The sequence below is a fragment of the Hyperoodon ampullatus genome (genome assembly GCF_949752795.1).
Source record: "Hyperoodon ampullatus genome assembly, chromosome: 13".
Lineage (NCBI taxonomy): Eukaryota > Metazoa > Chordata > Mammalia > Artiodactyla > Ziphiidae > Hyperoodon > Hyperoodon ampullatus.
Window position 1 is genome coordinate 13,351,265 of NC_136926.1, and position 15,070 is coordinate 13,366,334.

The following is a 15,070-nucleotide window of genomic DNA, read 5'->3' on the forward strand; positions in this document are numbered from 1 at the left end:
TTAATTTGGAAAAATTTGGTAGGTCATGATTAGCCACATAGTCAGGAAGATAGAGTTATCTGACATCCCAAGAAAAAAAATATTTATCCAGTTTTATCATTTAAAAAAAGTCCTGTAGAGAAAACCCTTAAATGTAAGTACACTTTTTTGAATTCTTTCTGATTGGAAAATAAGGAGAGATGCATTTTGAGACATCAGTTGGTGTGGTAAATGCATTAAAAATGCGTTGTGGATTTAACATGTGTTTCAATTCTCTGTCAAAATTTTCTCTGGTGAGTACTTTTGTCAAGACACCAAGTAAAAGGCAGAGGAAATTTTCTTCTGCAAATGTCGTTTGCATCCTTTCATTTTTTTGCTATGTTGACATGAACTAATATAGCTTAGAAGAAAATTAGCTATCTTCTCTAGGGCATTTTATAATTTTTACATATGAAAAGAACGTTAGGAATACATGAGGCATTGTTAGTCTGTTGGATTCTCTTGTGTTAGAGTTACTTGTGGCTCTAAGTAATGCTACAACATATTTCAAAGGCAAATATGATGCTTCCCCAAATGTTAAACATTAATGAAATCATGAGTTCAGGAAATAAATTTGATGCTATATTAAGATTTAATTTTCTGACATTCTCCCTAAAATCATGTCCGTAAAATCCTATTCATATACTGCTTTCAAAATGTTTAAAGAAATTTGTGTAATGTCATTTTTGGATATTTTTTCCTGGTTTTCTCTCTTAAAATATGTATGATAACCTTTGTATTAATTTGTGTCATTTTGTTACTTTAAATAGAACTTTAATAACAAAATTAGTCTTTGTGACACTATTAGGTAGAAAGATTAATTTGAGAATTTTGGATGATTTCAAACTTTGAAGAGGCAGGTGGGTAAGACCTTTATGTGGGCGGGATTGTACCATGCCTATATTTCAATAACTTTAAAATCAAAACACATTATTCCCTTCTGTACATAAGTATCTTATGACTTAGGGCAAATATTTAACTTCTTTTCTGTGTTTCAGTGCGATTTAATCTACTTAAATTAGCTCATTAACTTTGCTTTAGAAAAATATTTTTAAAGTTTCTTTTATTTTTATTTGGATACCCTGCTTACTGGTTCATTTTTTTGTTTTGCTTTGTTTTGTTTTATTTTCAGTTGTGGAAGAAGGACTCTGGGAAAATGGCCTTTCCTACGAATGTCGGACGCTGCTCTTCAAAGCGATCCACAATCTGTTAGAAAGGTAAGAGAAGGAATATCATCACAGTGGTTTTGACACACCCAAGTATAATGCTAGATACTCAGAGGGTTTCCTGTGATTCTGAAAACACTTTCACATACAACTTTATAAAAATGTATATAAATCTCTTCTTTCTTTTTATATTGATACAATTTCAAACTTAGAGAATTTCTAGGAGTGGCACAAAGTACTCCATATATCCTTTCACACAGCTTCACTAACAGTTTTTCTTTTGCCCAGTTTGCTTTATAATCTGTGTGATTGCTCACCCTCTCACCCACCCTGCTTTTGCACCCAATGTGAATCATGTGTGTTCATGTGTGTGCATTCAGATTTATTCCCTCAAACGCCTGAGTCATCTACACACTTGAGATTCTTCTTCTGTAACTCCGAAGTATTTAGGTGTACATTTCCTAAGGACAAGGACATCCTCTCCTATAAGCCCAGTACAATTATGAAAATTAGGAAATAAAACCTTGATAAAATGCCATTATCTAATCCGTAGTTCAACTCAGATGTTACCATTTGTCCCAGTTACGTTCTTTTTAGCTTAACCTCCCTCCCCCAAGATTAGTCTGTAATCATGCATTATATTTAGTTCTCATGTCATTTTAAATCTAGAAGAGTTCCTTAACCTTTCTTTTTCTTTCTCAACATTGACATTTTGGATGAGTTAAGGCCATATATTTTATATAATATACCTCAATTTGAGATAGTTTCCTCATGATTAGATTTAGTTTATGCTTCTTCAATCGGAGTACCATAGAAATGATGTTGTGTCCTTCTCAGTGTATCGAAAGAGGAGGCCCATTTGTTGAGCCTCTCATTATTGATGATTATTAACATTGATCCCTCTCGTGAGTGGTGTTCTGCCAAGGTTCTCCACTGTAGATTAATAAGTAACTATGATCTTTGTTATTTCTGTCTTTGAAATTAATAAGTAATTTGTGGCCAGATCCAATGAGATTGTGTAATTATCCCATTTGTTATGAAATTCTGAGTCACTTGGTTAAGCTTCTGTCGGTGGTCCTTGTCTATATCAGTTATTACTTGTATGACTGTAATGTCACCATTCCTTCTATTAGTTGGCATTCTTTTGTAAGGAAAAGATTTTCAGTTTCTCCCATGGATTTATGTATTTCTCTCTCTCCCTTTATCTTTCTATCTATATAAATTTGGAAAAGAGGGATTCCTGTTCTACTCAGTGAATTATAATTTATCACTATCATTTAATTTGATGCCTAAGTACTTGCAGATCGGCCGGGGGAAGCCCCTTCATGATGGCTCCTGTGGTTTTTTGACCTGTCCTCATCATTGTTTGAACACCTCCTTACTTGCTGGCATAACAATATGTCCCAGGCCCTGGATGGTGTTTTAAGGGGAGGCATAGATGAGAAAGAATGGATTATTTAAGAATGTCTATGGGAAAAACTTTGTACTTCCTTCCCTGAGTTTATATATAGTTCTTTTAGGTGATCAAAACTGGAAGGACATTCTGGTACCTTCAAGTTTCTTATCCAAGCTGTTATCTAGGGTAATATCACTGCAATATCACTGCTTAGGATTCTTAAGTTACAGTTAATAAGTTGTCATAATTTAAGTCACTCAGAAAGACCTTTCCCACCAAATTTATCTGTTTTTCATTCTGAACTTTTGTTCCTACTTCTGTATTTAGAGTAGACCTAGAGGCTATCTGTTACTAAGGCAGTATATTTTAGAAGCATTGGTTTTAAGAGTTGAGTATTCTTAAATATTCCAGATATTTGGCAGTTCTTCTCCCATTGCAAAACAAAACAAAACACACGTATACACAAAGTCCCTTCAGGAAAATGTGGAAAATTTACTATTTCTATAATCCTGTGCCAGAATAAAGCTCTTATATCTGTATAGTAATTAATGTACCTTTAAACACAGTCCTTTTTACATAATTTTAAAAAATTAATTAATTAATTTTATTTTTGGCTGCGTTGGGTCTTCATTTCTGCGTGCAGGCTTTCTCTAGTTGTGGCGAGCAGGGGCTACTCGTGATGCGCGGGCTTCTCGTTGTGGTGGCTTCTCGTGTTGCGGAGCACAGGCTCTAGGCGCATGGGCTTCAGTAGTTGTGGCTCGCGGGCTCTAGAACGCAGGCTCAGTAGTTGTGGCACACGGACTTAGTTGCTCTGCAGCATGTGGGATTTCCCTGGACCAGGGCTCGAACCCATGTCCGCGGCATTGGCAGGTGGATTCTCAACCACTGCGCCACCAGGGAAGTCCCAATAATTTTTTAATGTATATGGAACAAAGTACATATTTTAAAAAATTGTAGCTCACTGTGTTGTTTTTTATATCATAATTTCTTTTCAGAAAAATATTAATGCATTTGTGATTGAATTGTATTCTTTTTAGTATTTTGTGTCTTAAATGGTAGCATGTTTCTTTGCTGGAAGAAAATGAGAAGAGCAGAAAAACTGGGAGAAAAGAGAAATGCAGAAAATTTATTTATTCTGTGCTCATGTATTCAGAATTTATGATAGAAACTGTAGTCTAGGTCAGATTGAATTATTATTTTATAAGAAAGTTAATTGTGTCATATGCAGTATGTCATGCAATAAAGCTTGAGATAGTTCAGCAGAACTTTGGGTTGGGCCTTGGTTTGATTTCAGGGTCTGTTATTTGGACAGTTGCCCTAACCTCACAAAGTCTTAGTTAATGCCCTTTATATTAAATGTAGGATACTGTGCATCTTGAGCTTTTGTTAGATGTTGTGTATGATGCCTGCCACATAATACTTGACCTATTTTCAATAATTATTAATTCCTTTTCCCCATAAATTATTATTTTGCATATTTTAATTTGAATCCTCCTATAGGAGTTTATTTTGAAACAAAACAGTGTTTCTTTTAGAAAATAATGAATACTTAAGCTGTTCGGCTCCCTTTCTACTGTTAGAATGGATGAGTTGAGATTCTTTTGAAAATTTTTAATAGTTCTTTTGTCCTTTAAAATAATATTGTCTTTTCATCAAACTTTAAGTAACTGTGTTCTATGAATGAAAATTACCCTACTCATGAGACAGGGAAGCATTTTACGTGATTGTTTTTAGCTCTCTTTATTCATTGTCAACAGAAACTGGGTTGGCTAATACATGCTTGCCCTTTTGTTCTTCTCATAGCTTAGAGCACTTGCTGTAACTTACTTATCTGTTTACAACCTAAATTTATTGAAATACAGTTTACTGTCTTACTCTCAGCAATTTTCTGTTATGTCTTTGCATTTCTATTTAGATAAGATTGACTTAGTTTCACTAACAGAAATATTGATATTACTATTTCCAAGGTTGGACACAACATTAAAAGTCAGTTAGGGGCTTCCCTGGTGGCGCAGTGGTTGAGAGTCCGCCTGCCGATGCAGGGGACACGGGTTCGTGCCCCGGTCCGGGAGGATCCCACATGCCACGGAGCGGCTGGGCCCATGAGCCACGGCCGCTGAGCCTGCGCGTCCGGAGCCTGTGCTCCGCAACGGGAGAGGCCACAACAGTGAGAGGCCTGCGTACCACAAAAAAAAAAAAAAAAAAGTCAGTTAGTCTGTTTACCCAGCTAATTCTGGAATACCATTCTAAATATAATATCCTTTTTATGTGGTCCTCCATCCTTTCCTTGAATACTTCTGACTATGTGAGCTGAACTTTCCAAAGTTCTTTTCATCTTCTGAGAATACTCACTGTTAGAAAGTCTTTCTTATGCTGAGCAGAAGTCTGTCTCCCTGTAGTTTTCTTTTCTTTACCTTGATTCTGTTTTTTGGGGGTCATATATAATTCATCTAATCCTACTTCCATGGGGTGGCCTGTTTACTATCTTGGTCCCCTAAGTTATTTATTTTTCCTTGTTTGTGGTTCTTACTATATATTACTATATATCCTTATATATTCTTACTATATATCCTCACCCCTTTCCTCCAGCCTTCCAGATAGTCCTCTAGTCAGTTCAGTTCTCTTCATTTTGATTGCCACTGACCTACTTTAAAACTTCATAACTGTTTCACGAAGTATTGCAGTGACCTCTTTAATCATGCTGCTGACCATTGTGAGTCATTTACTGCAGCACTGCTCTATGTCCTCTTACCTCCAGGCAGGAATTATGCTGTTGGGGCTCCCCCTGTCAAAGATTCCTGATAAAGAGCAAAGAGCAATGGCAAAATACATAATAGCGCATTCATTCAAGCCTCTGTTCAGAAGTGGTACATGCCATCTCTGCTCATATTTCATTGACCCAAGACATTTACCACCAACCTTAAAGTCAAGTGGATGAGAAGGTATTATCCATCAGTGGGAAGTACCAAAGTCACATGGCCAAGCCTGATGTCAATGGGACAGGGAGGGATAGCACATATTTGGGAAAAGGATGCAATCTACCATACCTTTTAATTGAGGTCTTCTCTCTTCTAATAACCTGTACTCCAAACAGGTGTGGTTATATTACTAAAAACACAGATACGTTTCTAAAACACAATTATCGGTGTATTTATACATGTTTTTGAAACCTTTGAGCCATATTGGCTTCTTACGGTATTTTCTTCACCTGTGATTTATGAGTCAGAATTTCAGTATCTGAAACTGTGTAGGCCTTCTAAGTCTTATGGTTTTAGATCATACAATCATGGTTATTTTTCCTCTCTTCTGAGAAGGTAGTGTGCTTCCTGTTGTCTTAATGATCAATTATCCCTTTTTGGCAAAATGACCAGAATAATAAAATACCATTTTGTTTTTTTACTTCTATAGAATCTGCTAATTTGACTTGACTCCCCCCTTCTACCCCTTTGTGCCTGCTTTCTCTCTCTTTCTCTTTTTAAAAATAATGCTCTATTTCAGACTGTTCTTCATCAGTCTTTGCAATTTCATGGGATTTTGTATGTATTTCTAATGAACTTGTCAAAGGTTACACTTTGTATTTTAAGTTTAGGTTGTCTCACACTCGTCACTAATAGAAAACCACTTTGCTGTGAATAGAGTTTGGAAAACAAAAACCTGCAGGTTTTTCCAGAAATTTCTTCATTTGGCATTTTTAATATTGCAGATTTAATGGCTATTACTCTTATGTTATTATAATTTGTATAGTTTCCATAATATACCATATCCTTCTCATGTACCTATTTAAATAAAGTAAAACATTTGGTTGAAAAGATTTAAAACAAATCCAGGAAATGTGTGTTCATATCACCCAGAGTTTTTATTAATGTTTCAGTGATTTGCACCACATATGGGACTTATGAAAATCTTGCTTTTGTAGCTTTGAAGAAATACTTAAAATGTCTGCCATAATGGTGTCAAATTGTTATTATGTGTGGTAGTATACTTTAATTATAATTTTCTTAAGTTTTTCAAATTAAACACAGCTGATTTTGATGGAAAGGTTTTGTTGTGTTCCCCGCCCCCCCCTCTAAAATGCAAATCATTGCTTTGCACACAATGGAAGATTACATGGGTCTCTTGAAGCTGTTATGCTCTGTCCGGTCCATGCTTACTTAGGGAGACTTTAATCTGTGGGTATTTGATATTTGTAAAACATAATGGTTCTTTGGAGTAGTCCATTGGTGCTGCTTTCCTAATGGATTGTCAGCCTGTTCACCCATGGTAGTTTATAAGACAGCTGTAAAATTGCCTTGGCTCAGAGCTTCTTATTTGCCAAGAGTTGGTGTTTAGAGTGAAGATACTCAGTTTGGAAAAGTACAGTAAAAATAACATGGAGAAAATTGGAATTATATGATAACAGTAACATTATATTTGTAAATTAGTAGCTTTCAATGCCCTGTGGTATTGTGATCCAATAGAGGTGATTATCAGAGGGCAAAGGAGCAAGGTCCTTGGATGTAGTGGTTCAAGGATTTCAAGACGATGGATATATTCAGTAGAGAATGGTGATAGAGTATAGCCTTAGTTGAAGAAATGGTTATGTGATACTGCAACATTGAGGGTCCTTTGGTAAATAAGGTGATTAGAGGAGCTGGAAATGAGTAATTAATAAATGCCCATTTTGTTAAATTGCTGCAGTGTGCAGTTCTTTAAAAGAAGTAGAAAAATGAGCCTTTAGACATAAGGGGCATTAAAGGAAGAGACACTGCAGACATTGTAGACACAAGTGAATGAAAGCATATATCTAATTGTAAATGTCTAGAGAAAAACATGTTCACCCTAAGACTAATTATTTCATCTATTAATATTTTTAGGACTGGGAAAGGATTAAGACTTTAACTTTTAAATTTAAATTTATTATTATTATTAGTGTGGTTAGAGAGTGGGATTAGACACTAAATGTTTGAAAGTCAAATGGATGTTTCAGGTGAGGCTAGTCCTACAAAAGACCTTAGCCTTACAGAGATTTTGGAGAGGGTGGAAATAATAGGAATTACTTGGCCAGAGGAGACAGCATCCAGTAGGACAGCATCCACTAGGGCACAGTAGGAATCCAAAGTAATGAAGATAGAAGGGATTAGTTGAAAAAGGTTTCTATAGCCTTAAATTATATGGGTTGGGTTTTTTTTGGGTTTTTTTGTTCTTAGTTGGGAGTTGAGAGCACTGCAGTTTCTTGGGAGGAGACTTCATACATGTTTGATGTAAATTGGATTGGTGAGGTAAAGATTTTGATGCTGGTGAGCATGTTCTGGTACGAAGTTATATAAAATTTAGTCTATCTAAGCAGCTCTGTAAGTATATGATAACACTGAGGGGCAGTTTAGTTGAGGATGCGGTAGAGGAACACTATCCTTGGACTTTGTAAATCTATGAAAACTGTCACACCTGCGTAATATGAGGGGCGCAGAAGAGCCGAGCCAGTGGTGGCTCCCTTCTAAACCTCCCAACTATCCCGTCTGGGAAATGGCTTGCTGATTTATGCTGCGGCTGCGGCTGTGGCTCTTGTAAACTTAGGTCAGGTCTGCCCATGGCTTTGGGGTTAGAGATTGGGGCTTGCCAGCTTCAGAGCCAAGTTGTTCTTGTAGTTAATTATTTAGAGCTGTTGGGCATGACACAGAAACATGTACACACACACACAGCCTGATTTCTTTTTTATTTTTCAGCACGTGTTTGTTTCTTCTTGAAACAGTGATTTTTTTAGGGCGGTAGTAGGGGGCTTGGAATTATTTCTAAAGAGGAATACTTACCTAGAACTGTTGCTTACGAAACATTTTATAAATCTGAAATCACATTGTGATCTTTGAAGATCAATCTTTAAAGATTGAACTACTTTACAGAATTTTGTCATATCTTAATAGTAAGGTAATTTTGAAAATCTCAATAACAATGATTGGCACTACTGAGTGGACAGCCAGGGTTAACTGATACATAGTCTTAGCACTATTTGTGATGTTGATTTAAAGCACTTTTTGGCAGATGAAGTTTGTCTGCTAGGTTTATATATTTATCAACTTAAATATAAATTTTGTCCCTCAAAAACTGTAAAATAAAGGTTGATAGAGATAAAAGAGGGAAATTTATTTCTGATATTCTGTAGTTTTTATACGTTAGCATTCTCTCTCTTAAAAAGATTTGCTTAACTTTGTTCTTCAAGTATAATTAAAACATATGGGCAGTAGTGCCAGTCTTCCTAAACATTTATTCTATTGTGTTCTGTTCTGTTCTGTTCTATTGTGTTTAGTTTTGGCTGCGTTGGGTCTTTGTTGCTGCACACGGCTTTCTCTAGTTGCGGTGAGCAGGGACTACTCTTTGTTGCGGCGCGTGGGCTTCTCCTTGCGGTGGGTTCTCTTGTTGTGGAGCACGGGCTCTAGGCGCCCGGTCTTCAGTAGTTGTGTCACATGCACTTAGTAGTTGTGGCTTGCAGGCTCTAGAGCGCAGGCTCAGTAGTTGTGGCACACGGGCTTTGTTGCTCTGCAGCATGTGGGATCTTCCTGGACCAGGGCTCCAACCGGTGTCCCCTGCATTGGTAGGCGGATTTTAACCACTGCGCCACCAGGGAAGTCCCTTCCTAAAATTTTTTAACACCTATGTGATTTCCCACACGTTGAGTATCTACTATGATTTTAGTCTGGAGTGAGTGGTGATGGACTATAAAGAAATGAAATACATAATTTTTTTCTACCTCAAACACATGCACACAAGAAAATTCAAATAACAGTGTGAGTCTGGCCATGATTAGTGGTTACAAACAAGAAGGGTAACAGTATTATACTGCGAATAGGAAAATACTCATTGGTGTATAACATTCATTTCTCAGATATTTATTGAAGACCTGTTACTTTAGAGCAGAACATAAAGCATATTACATAATAAGCACTTAAATATTTGTTGAATATTGCCAGTAAATAAGGTAGATAACTGTGTCTGCCCCCACATTGCTCGTAGCCTCTTGGGAGAAAAGAGCCACAGAAATGATTCATTACAACTCAGTGGTGAAAGTACAGATTTGTAGATGTTAGAATGCTGTGCTGATCTGGGACAGAAAGGATGAATAGAATTAAATAGAGGAGGAAGGGATAGAATGGGATAGGGAGGGATTCTAGGCCAAAGCAGGGTTAGTAGTGATTAGTGGTAGTGTTTAGTACAGAAGTTCTCACTCTAAGATCTGCTTCAGAGTTCATCAACACTATGGAATTGTATGCAGTATTTTGCTTTGCCTTGCGTTTTTTAGGAGAAAGAGTCTATAATAACTTTCATTAGATTTTTTTTTAAACATAGAATCATGACCCCAAAATGATTGAGAACCAAGAGCTTATTAGTACCACAATATATTATCTGCTCCTGAGCCAGCATAGTCCCAGGTATCAATCAGGTGGTAGAACTGTCTTTCTTAGCAAAGCCACGTCTCATCACATTTCTTCCTGTAACTTAAAGTACACAACACCAGTTGGAAGTACTTTCTGTATTGCTTAGTCTTGGAGACTCCATGTGTATCTGTATCTGTGTGTGTGTGTGTGTGTGTGTGTGTGTGTGTGTGTGTGTGTGTGTGTGTGTGTGTGTGTGTGTGTGTGTGTGTGAGAGAGAGAGAGAGAGAGAGAGAGAGAGAGAGTGTGAGTGAGTGAGTTTCTCTTTTGGACCAGCCATAGTTGAGATTTAAGAGACTGAGGAGTGTAAAAATTGATGGTGATAGTTGCTGAGTTCTTTTTACCTGTTTCTTGAGTAAAAAGAAACTTTGCCTTCATACTTAACCATATCTACATCTAACTCAGCAATTCATTAATTCTCTACTGAGTTGCAGGTCAGGGCAGAGAAAGGGGACACATTCAGCGTCTTCATTAATTTGTCCCAACCTTCTCTGAGGTACTTGGTGACTTTGCTAACTTTCTGCCACATCACTGGTGACAGTATGACTTTTGACGACTCCCTTATGCAGAAATAAGTCAGTTGCGAATTCAAACTGTGTTAAAAACACTGCTTCATTCAGTGCAATTGTGTGTTTTCATGTTTTCCTTTCAGTGAGAGGGAAATCACTGATCACATAGAAGCTGATTAGTGGTTGAAAAATCACGTAAATGATTCATGACTCTCATTTGGAACCAGATGATTTTGGATTCAAGAATCAGTAGTTTCCATGGCTGTTGTGTATTAGTGATAATAACCTTTTGTTGACATTGCCTGACAAAGAAATATGATCTGTAGTGGAACCTCCAGGAGATACATTAGCACAGGGGAGTTAGGCTCCCAGCATTTTCATTAGCTTTTTGCCTTTTGCCTTTGTCCTTGAGTGGTCTTGGCTGTGCACTGCTGCTCTTCCACTCCAATCCCTCATTTGTTCTGGAATGAAAACAGTAAATAGAATTTGTGGGTTTTACTTCATAGAAGGGCAAGGGTTTTGAAACAAACTTTATACATTGTCCTCTTTAATCAGAGATATTTTATGTTTTTCTTTCATATTATACTGTCTAAAGCCTTGAAGTTTTTTCTGTCCATAAACTGTAAATTCATGTTTTCTCTGTTGTTGAATAAATGATTCTTTTGAATTCTGACCTTCAAGACTTATGAGATAATGAAGTGGTATTTATTTAAGTGAAGATGTGTGTCAGTAGAAGACATTGTTTAATGTTTGATGTGATTCTGTACATGTCCTATTGCTTTTATTCTTAGCATTATTGATTTTAAGATACACCTTCAACTTAATAACAGCTTTTGGAGAATAAAGAAACATTAATCAATTACAAGATAGATCTGGGCTTTAAAAATGAGTAAAGAACTGAGGAAATGTGACAGCATATATGTAGTCTACCTAAAAAACACAGTTAAGTCCCTTAACTAGGGAATAAACTGGTGATTTTATGTTTCAGTTTTGCTTCTTGAGCACTTTCACCTTATTGTGTATTCCATATTTTCTCTTCTAACTTTAATGGAGTCATATAGTCTTTAACCCTAAAAAGCAAGTTCACTTATCATCTTAGGAAAACAGACTGGTTACTTTGAAAATGATTTTTTTTTCATTGTGAACAAGGAAGATTGTTGTAGAAGTTCATTTTCAAAATAAACTAGTTGAAGCAAGTGACTTTTTGATGAGACACTGCTTCAAATTGGCTCTGCCCATAGGGAGTTACATTGTGGCCAGCAGAAACTATTGCCATTTACTAACGCAAATCTGTAATGAGTTGGGCGAAGGCTTGAATTGTTTCCATCCTCCTTGATGGAGTGGAAATTGCAGAGCCAAAAGCCACGTGCAGAATTGCCTGAATATTCAACAAAGAATTGCTGTGCTGCTCTTTTGCTGGTAGGTAGAACCTTGTATAGAAGAATCATATCCACGTTTCTGACAGGTTTTCTTACAAAATATGTATCATTTCATTGAATAGTATTAGAGATTACTGTATTTCATCAGTTTCAAAATGCACATTTTCTCCCACATTTTTATATTGTTAAAATTAGGGATGCTCTTTACAAATGATGGCATCTCACAATTGACTGGAGTTATGATATAGTTGTCATCTGCCTGTACTTTAGTGAACTTGAGCATAGCTACTTATATTGTTGTCACTTCAGCTGAATTGTGTGCACCTTGGGTATTATATGAGTTGAGTTCAGTTGCCATTAACATGTCTTCAGAAAGAGTACCCTGTGATTTGACACGGAAAAACAATGTACACAAAACGGCATGAAAACAGAAGCGGGGCACAATTTAGATATGAAGAAAGCAAAATATTCATTACTGAAGAAATGACTGCAGTTCCTCATTTTTTTGCAAAGCCATAATCAAGTGCTTTACCATGTCTACAAAAGGAAAATACCTAAGTAGAAGAGGCTGTGCTATGCTTTTATTATCGAAATCCCTGCTAAAGAATTGACTACCACACACCAAGCAAGAAAGATCCAGCATTAAAACTTGCAAAAAGTGTGTCAGTGGCTTGGAAGAATATCTCTGAGGTACTCTTAAGAAATGCTGCCTATATTCCCAACATTCTTGATCACACAAAAGTTAAAGTAATATAGAAGTGTGATTGGATTTGAAGCAATTCAAAAGTGTAAGATGTTTCAGGAGTACATCAACCAATTCTGATTTTTTTTACATGTATAAGAATAATGCGTAATAAAATTCTATACCCAAAGTCAGAAAATTCTTTCAGTAAGTATAGTGTAAGAATTTTAAGTACTAAGAAGACATTTTGACAGTTTAATTGGTGATGTTTTTATTTTCAATGGTGGATCTTATCTGTGATTATTAATTCAGTGACTTGCTAGTTTGTTATTGAAACTGTATTCTTGATGTAATTATTGTAGGTGCCTAATGGATAAGAACTTCGTTAGGATTGGGAAATGGTTTGTCCGACCCTATGAAAAAGATGAAAAGCCGGTCAACAAAAGGTGAGTCTTTAGAATTCTTTTGGGTTTTTGGTTTCTTTTGCTTGACCACAGCTGTCTTTGGGGAAGAGGTGAATGGAGGAAGTAGCTTTTATTTATTTTCCAATAATGTTAGTAGTTTAGATGTTTGAAATAGATTCCTGGATCACATTTTATTAAATACTCTATCATTAAATTTTTGTGGAATATTAAATTTTGACTAGAAAAATGATTATCAGTAACCCATGTCTAAGTCCCTTATAACCACACTATTTGGAATTGAATTACTCTATTTTGTTATTTTCATTATTCTAATTTATCTTTCTTCCTTATAATGTTATGTGGCATAACTTTAAATCAACAGTCGAGTGAATTCAAATGGTGACAGTTTTTGTAGAATTGTTGGATGCCCCTTAAAAGTCAGTCAACACATCCTTGACACTTGTCAAACCAGGACTGGGAATTACTTCTCTAAATAATCCTAAACTTTTAACCATAATTTATTCTATGCATGGCTTTAAAGGCAGCCTTTGATACTAAACAAATATGGAGTTTTAGATCAATCAAGCCAGAATCAAAAACAAAAACCATCAAAATCTAATATTTATCTCACTTTCCTTTGAACACAGTGTAGATTTAATTGGAAGTTGGTGACTATTTCTTTTTTTGTAGAGCTGGGTACACAATCTTGATTCTATTTTACTATCCATGAACTTGCCCTAAGCTAAGGGTCCCAGCTTCTGGCTGCAGACAGGTGCTCTTGAAACCTTATGTGGTAGATTAGATCTTTTGGATAGCTGGCCAGAATTTCAGCTGGCTACTCCTGCCACTTCTTCCTGTAAGAGATTTAATAGCAGCCTTCTCTCCAGCCTGTATGTCTTAAAGCTTTGATGAAGTGGTTGTCTTAAAGCTTTGATGAAGTGATTTCTGAGCAATGTAACCACTTCCTCATTAACTAAATCTAATTTATGAAAATTGGGATTTCTTTTTTCAAATCAGATAAATTAGGGCCTGGCTTTTTTTTTTTTTCCCCCAAATCACCATGAACTTCCTTGAAATATTTCCCCCTTTTTAGTACATTTAGGATTTATTAAAAATTATATTTAAGTAGACAGTAGGTATTATGTGTATCAAAGTTTACCTGAAAAGGATAATACTGATTTTAGAAAAAGGTACTAGTGTGCATGGGTGTGATTCTGTTTACAGATGCTTTGATTGATGGAGAGGAACTTTTTTTTTCCTTTTATTTTAATCGATTTGGTCTAACTAATGAATGTTTCATGGACATAATTCATCTTAGCATTTTCCTAAAATTTACAGAGGACTTAGATTTTCCTACTGGTTAAAGTTTGGGCTTTTATTGTTGAGGAGTCTGAATGGTTATATATGGATTTGCTTTAGGGCATTGTTCTTCTTTGCCATTCCTAGTGTGCCTCTCCATGCTTAGTGTGCATTCTCACAGCTGGTCACTGATGAATTGACTGAGCCAGTCCTAAAACTTTTGATCAATAGGTATAGATGTTTGTGTGATGATTTGAGAGGAGTTTGGGGATGAAGAAGAAATGTAGAAATAAAAAAGGGATTGAAGGAGTAGCAATTAGTATTTTAATGTAAAAAATAATGTTTAAAAGTCAGATGTGTTTAATGATCTTTTGTATAGCTTGTATATCTTTACACTTTATTTAGATACTCAGAATCTTCCTAACTTAAGCAAGCCAGATGTAAATAATACATGTAATATATTTGGATATTTGATTTTGTTTAAAACTGGGAGGCTGTTGATTTCCGCGGAATGTAATTAAGTTATTTTATTATTTTTAAGACTTTATACTTGTGGTTGAACCTCGTGGAACTTCATTTTCTTGTACTGTAGAAATATTGATGATTAAAAAAACTATTTTAGAAGACGTTAACAATTAGAAAACATTTTAAAGCAAAGATGCAATTTAAAAATTTGGCATTTGCTATAATAAAACTTTATTAGGTGTAATGACTTTTCCACTCATTCTCTGAGTGGAAAATAGAGCATCTTGTTGGATGTTGAAACAGGATCTCAGTGCTTAAGTCATTTTGGATGGACAGAGTGGCCCTGTAG

General features: G+C 35.9%; 1 protein-coding gene across 1 annotated transcript in view; it reads left to right on the forward strand.

Annotated features, from left to right (window-relative positions):
- The window catches only part of MED13L (mediator complex subunit 13L), a gene marked incomplete at both ends in the record, with an annotated part of 282,492 nt that overhangs the window by 150,121 nt on the left and 117,301 nt on the right, over window positions 1–15,070 (forward strand). Inside the window, 2 exons of the mRNA XM_079717163.1 lie at window positions 1,151–1,235; window positions 12,916–12,999. Of these exons, the coding sequence (XP_079573289.1) occupies window positions 1,151–1,235; window positions 12,916–12,999 (169 nt within the window). The remainder of the gene's footprint in view (window positions 1–1,150; window positions 1,236–12,915; window positions 13,000–15,070) is intronic.